Genomic DNA, 5,230 nt, shown 5'->3' with positions numbered 1-5,230 from the left:
TCCTGAAGTCTCATGCATACGGTGCTTATTTGTGACTTGCTGATTTGGCACAGATTTCAATCTACAGATGTCAGCATTTTTGCTGCGGATTTCACCCATACTAATGAGGGGGGAAAATCTGCACTAATAATGCATGCTAAAATGCATCAAAAATGTATCAATAATGTGGCAAAAACATGGGTATTTTCCATCGCGTTTTTCCTGCCAAGAGATGCAGAAATTTCTGCACCAATTACATAATGTGTGAACATACCCTGCATGAAATATGTAAAGTCAAGAACATTTTACATATCCTTCATTTAACTGTAAACTGTCAATACAAAAGGAAAGCAATATAAATGTATCCTTGCTTGTATATGATACATTCCGGAGTTTTAAAACGTTTATTGAACTTTATAGAAATGCCGGCTGTGAGGTTGAAACTTTGCATGATGCTTTTTCTGTTTCTTGGGGCCTGTCCTCGATGCGCATCTTCTTAAATAGCGTTTGCCGGAAGGGTTGACACATGTAAAAATAAATGATTGGATCGAGGCAGACATTTGCTGCGGATAGAAGCAAAGTTACTTCTTTTACATAGTACAAGTTTTTCTTGTTTTGACAAGAATAGCTGTTTCCGGTCTGACTTATTGTGTATGGGATCCGACATAAGTGATATGGAACAAAGCAGATAAAGAATACAATCAAGATGCTATATATGTTGCGTGTGGACTTTCTGCCAGCATTGGAACCCCTTCTCAACTTCTGATGGGATTGGTATATTTTCCTTGAGATGGAAACATAAAAGATTACCAGTAAGAAAAAAACCAAGACAAATATTCCGATGCAGATGTAATTTGAAGCCTTATGCCACTTTAATCCCAGCTCACTTTTTAGCTGGGCACATGAAACTTTTGCCGTGGTTCCATATGGTTGGTCGGTTAGGATCATATTGGGGATTGAAATGAAAGCCATCATTGTCCACACCAGTGCCGATATGAGCTTACTGTAGAAAACACTCTGGAGCGAGGATGAGGCATTCAGTGGCCTCACAATTTTAAAATATCTATCAAATCCCAAAATGCCCAGGAACATTATTCCGATGTACATGTTCAGATAAAAGACAACCGCGGAATAGCGGCAAACGAACACACGCAACTCTTCGTTCCCAAATCCCGCATCGCTAATTATCTTCATTGGAAATGTAAGGACCATTAAATTATCAGCAATGACAATGTTTTTCAGGTAGACAATGAAGCTCCTGTTACTGGGAATGTAGCAGAATATCCATAGGTTGAGCCCATTTAGAAGTAGTCCCACAATGAAGACCAACGTGTACATGGTGGGCAGAACTTTGGTGACGACGTCCGCATTAGGATCACATTCAGAAGTATTTTCCTTCGGCTCTTCAGTGAGATTAATCATTTTTAATTTTTTGGATGGGTGTGTTTTATAATTGACTATTTGATTTGACCAATTACAAGATGTTGAGATATGATCAGGGATATCAATGTCTCTTGTTAATGGATTGTAATTAAATTTGTGAGCTTTCGCTTAAAAAGATGCAGCTAACAGGAAAACACACCAGAAAATTCAACGGCACAGTTATTTAGCAAATGCATTTTGTCTTATCTTCAGAGTGGGACTCCAGAGAAAATCCATTCTAGTTGGGGCAATTATCCATAGCCATCACTAAATGGACCAAAAGCTTCTTCTTTATGGGTAAAGCTGTTTAGATACCTTTATCAACCATCGGATGGGCTGAATCATTCTGTAGAGTAAAAGCTGTGACTTCATCGCCCACATGTAGCTCCTCTAAGTTTCCAGGAACAAACAGCTGCGGATATAAATGGAGTTTATATAGTTATTTTATGAATCATGTACGTCATTATCAACCATTATTCTATCATTATAATTCTCTATAATCAGGACAATATTGGGTCACATTTTGTATTTTTCATTTCTTTATGCTATACATAGGAAAATTACTTATCCAGGACTTTTCTATAACCATTGTCTGTGCAAGCTGTAAGAGACAAATGAAAAAGATAAGCAGAGCCTTACCTCACCTTTGTATTTTCATATTATTGAGCTTATTCTATACACACTTTGGTGTGGTCTGATTCTCACAGACTGTCAGAAAGGAGATGATGGAGAAACTTTTTTTTTCCTCCATGTACAAGAAAACCTGATGACACTTGGGCGGGCTACACTGTGATCAAATTCTGAGCAAACTCTTATTAAAATAATTGGAGTATACTAATGTCTGAATGATCCCTTGTCCTGGACATGATCTGGAGTTTCTGCATTAGGTCTTGACCAGAATTATATATATTTTTGCTTTCACATATGCAGCACCCCAGAGACCTGGTCGTTGCAGTAGTGTCGCTCTGCCACTAAGGGGAGTGATGGTACGTCTGATGGCACTAAAGGAGTCCACCTGACCAGGTATCACCAGCACACATTACACTTCACACTCCAGCCACTAGGGGGAGCAAAAGTTTCTATTTATTAGGCCACTCCTCACACTGGTAAAACTAGGGGTTGGATAGGAAGTTAGTAGAAGCTGACTGGGTTTTGTCCAGGCAACATCCCGTGGCAGGGGGTGTGGCGGGGAAGATTCAGGGGGGTCCCTGTCAGGCGTGGGAACCTGGCAGGTACCTAGCGACAAGGCAGAATGTTACGGAACCGCGCCTGCACTACCTTGCGGCGGTATCCTAAGAAAGGACACGAAGCGAAGGATATTGTGGACAGTGAGAAACGAGATCAAGCACAAAGGAGAGACAGTAAGAGTCGTGCCCGGAGAACGGCCATATCCTACTGAGGCAAGTAGCCGGTGCCCGGAACACCGAGGAAGTAACTGACTTTATGCCTTAGTTCAAATACCGCAGGACAGTTAATTATAGGTTGGCTGTCAACCTTACATCACCTAAGCAGATATAAGGGGCAACCGTGGAGAGGGGCGTCTCTAGGGTCCCGGAAGAGCTCCGAGCCTACCCGTCAAATGGGTGCGTCCTAGCCATAACAAACCTGGGGGACGGAGAATAGAAAGAAATAGAAAGAACTGGAACGAACGAGGATAGAAGTTGTGAGGACTATCCCAAATGCTCAGCAGGGAAGCACTACAACACACAGGCGCTAGTGGTAGGCAACGATATCCACCTGCAAAGGGAACTCTGGATGTGCCTTCGGACCGGCCGGTCTCAGACAACCCTGTTAACTGTGCTCTGGATTGAGGATCCTGAAGTCACCAGTAAAGAGGTAAAGAGACTGCAACCCTGTGCCCTCGTTATTGACTGCACCTCACACCATCACCATCTACATTACTGGGAAGCCCTGGGGACACACTTCACCTGTGGGAAGGTATACCATCCAGCTGCCATCACATCACCCCAGTGGGCCCCAAGCAGCGTCGGTCACCCTGACCGAACACCACAGGTGGCCTCACAAACCTTGAAAGACTCGTATCACCTTTCATTGGACGCCCCTTAGCAGGGTCGCTGACCGGGTCCAGCCACCGTGACATCCCCAGATCTTGTAGATTGTGAGCCTTCGCGGGCAGGGTCCTCTCTCCTCCTGTACCAGTTATGACTTGTATTGTTCAAGATTATTGTACTTGTTTTATTATGTATACCCCTCCTCACATGTAAAGCGCCATGGAATAAATGGCGCTATAATAATAAATACCGTATATACTCGAGTATAAGCCGAGATTTTCAGCCCAAATTTTTGGGCTGAAAGTGCCCCCCTCGGCTTATACTCGAGTCACGGTAGCGGTGGGGTCGGCGGGTGAGGGGGTGAGGGCGCTGAGGTATACTTACCTAGTCCCAGCGATCCTCGCGCTGTCCCTGCCGTCCCACGGGCTTCGGCGCTGCAGCTTCTTCCTCTCTTCAGCGGTCACGTGGGACCGCTCATTACAGAAATGAATAAGCGGCTCCACCTCCCATAGGGGCGGAGCCGCTTATTCATTTCTCTAATCAGCGGTGCCGGTGACCGCTGATAGAGAAAGAAGCTGCGGCACCGAAGACAGGAGGGGACAGCGCGAGGATTGCCAGGACTAGGTGAGTATGTTATATTCACCTGTCCTCGTTCCAGCCGCCGGGCGCCGCTCCATCTTCCCGGCGCCTCCATCTTCCCGGCGTCTCTGCTCTCTGACTGTTCAGGCAGAGGGCGCGATGACGCATACAGTGTGCGCGGCGCCCTCTGCCTGATCAGTCAGAGCAGAGACGCCGGGAAGATGGAGGCGCCGGAACGAGACGCCGGGAGCTGCAATCAAGGGAGGTGAGTATGTGTTTTTTTTTTCTTTATTGCGGCAGCGGCGGCACAAATTTATGTGGAACATCTATGGGGCACAGTGAACGGTGCAGAGCACCGTATATGGCACAGCACAGCTATGGGGCACAATGAACGGTGCAGAGCACCGTATATGGCACAGCACAGCTATGGGGCACAGTGAACGGTGCAGAGCACCGTATATGGCACAGCACAGCTATGGGGCACAGTGAACGGTGCAGAGCACCGTATATGGCACAGCACAGCTATGGGGCACAGTGAACGGTGCAGAGCACCGTATATGGCACAGCTAGGGGGGGCACAGTGAACGGTGCAGAGCACCGTATATGGCACAGCTAGGGGGGGCACAGTGAACGGTGCAGAGCACCGTATATGGCACAGCACAGCTATGGGGCACAGTGAACGGTGCAGAGCACCGTATATGGCACAGCACAGCTATGGGGCACAGTGAACGGTGCAGAGCACCGTATATGGCACAGCACAGCTATGGGGCACAGTGAACGGTGCAGAGCACCGTATATGGCACAGCACAGCTATGGGGCACAGTGAACGGTGCAGAGCACCGTATATGGCACAGCACAGCTATGGGGCACAGTGAACGGTGCAGAGCACCGTATATGGCACAGCACAGCTATGGGGCACAGTGAACGGTGCAGAGCACCGTATATGGCACAGCACAGCTATAGGGCACAGTGAACGGTGCAGAGCACCGTATATGGCACAGCACAGCTATGTATGGGGCACAGTGAACGGTGCAGAGCACCGTATATGGCACAGCACAGCTATGTATGGGGCACAGTGAACGGTGCAGAGCACCGTATATGGCACAGCACAGCTATGGGGCACAGTGAACGGTGCAGAGCACCGTATATGGCACAGCTATGGGGCACAGTGAACGGTGCAGAGCACCGTATATGGCACATCTATGGGGCACAATGAACGGTGCAGAGCACCGTATATG

General features: G+C 47.2%; 1 protein-coding gene across 1 annotated transcript; it reads right to left on the bottom strand.

Annotated features, from left to right (window-relative positions):
• Positions 1–337: 337 nt before the first annotated feature.
• LOC138638313 (P2Y purinoceptor 14-like) lies at positions 338–1,808 on the bottom strand. The gene has a single exon (XM_069727520.1). It carries the CDS (start codon positions 1,399–1,401, stop codon positions 394–396), a length of 1,008 nt encoding a protein of 335 aa, XP_069583621.1. The 5' UTR covers positions 1,402–1,808; the 3' UTR covers positions 338–393.
• Between the last annotated feature and the right edge of the window lie 3,422 nt (positions 1,809–5,230).

This window comes from Ranitomeya imitator, chromosome 5 (genome assembly GCF_032444005.1).
Source record: "Ranitomeya imitator isolate aRanImi1 chromosome 5, aRanImi1.pri, whole genome shotgun sequence".
Taxonomy (NCBI): Eukaryota; Metazoa; Chordata; class Amphibia; order Anura; family Dendrobatidae; genus Ranitomeya; species Ranitomeya imitator.
The sequence above is the reverse complement of the archived record's forward strand: the minus strand, read 5'-3'. Positions and strand labels throughout refer to the sequence as shown.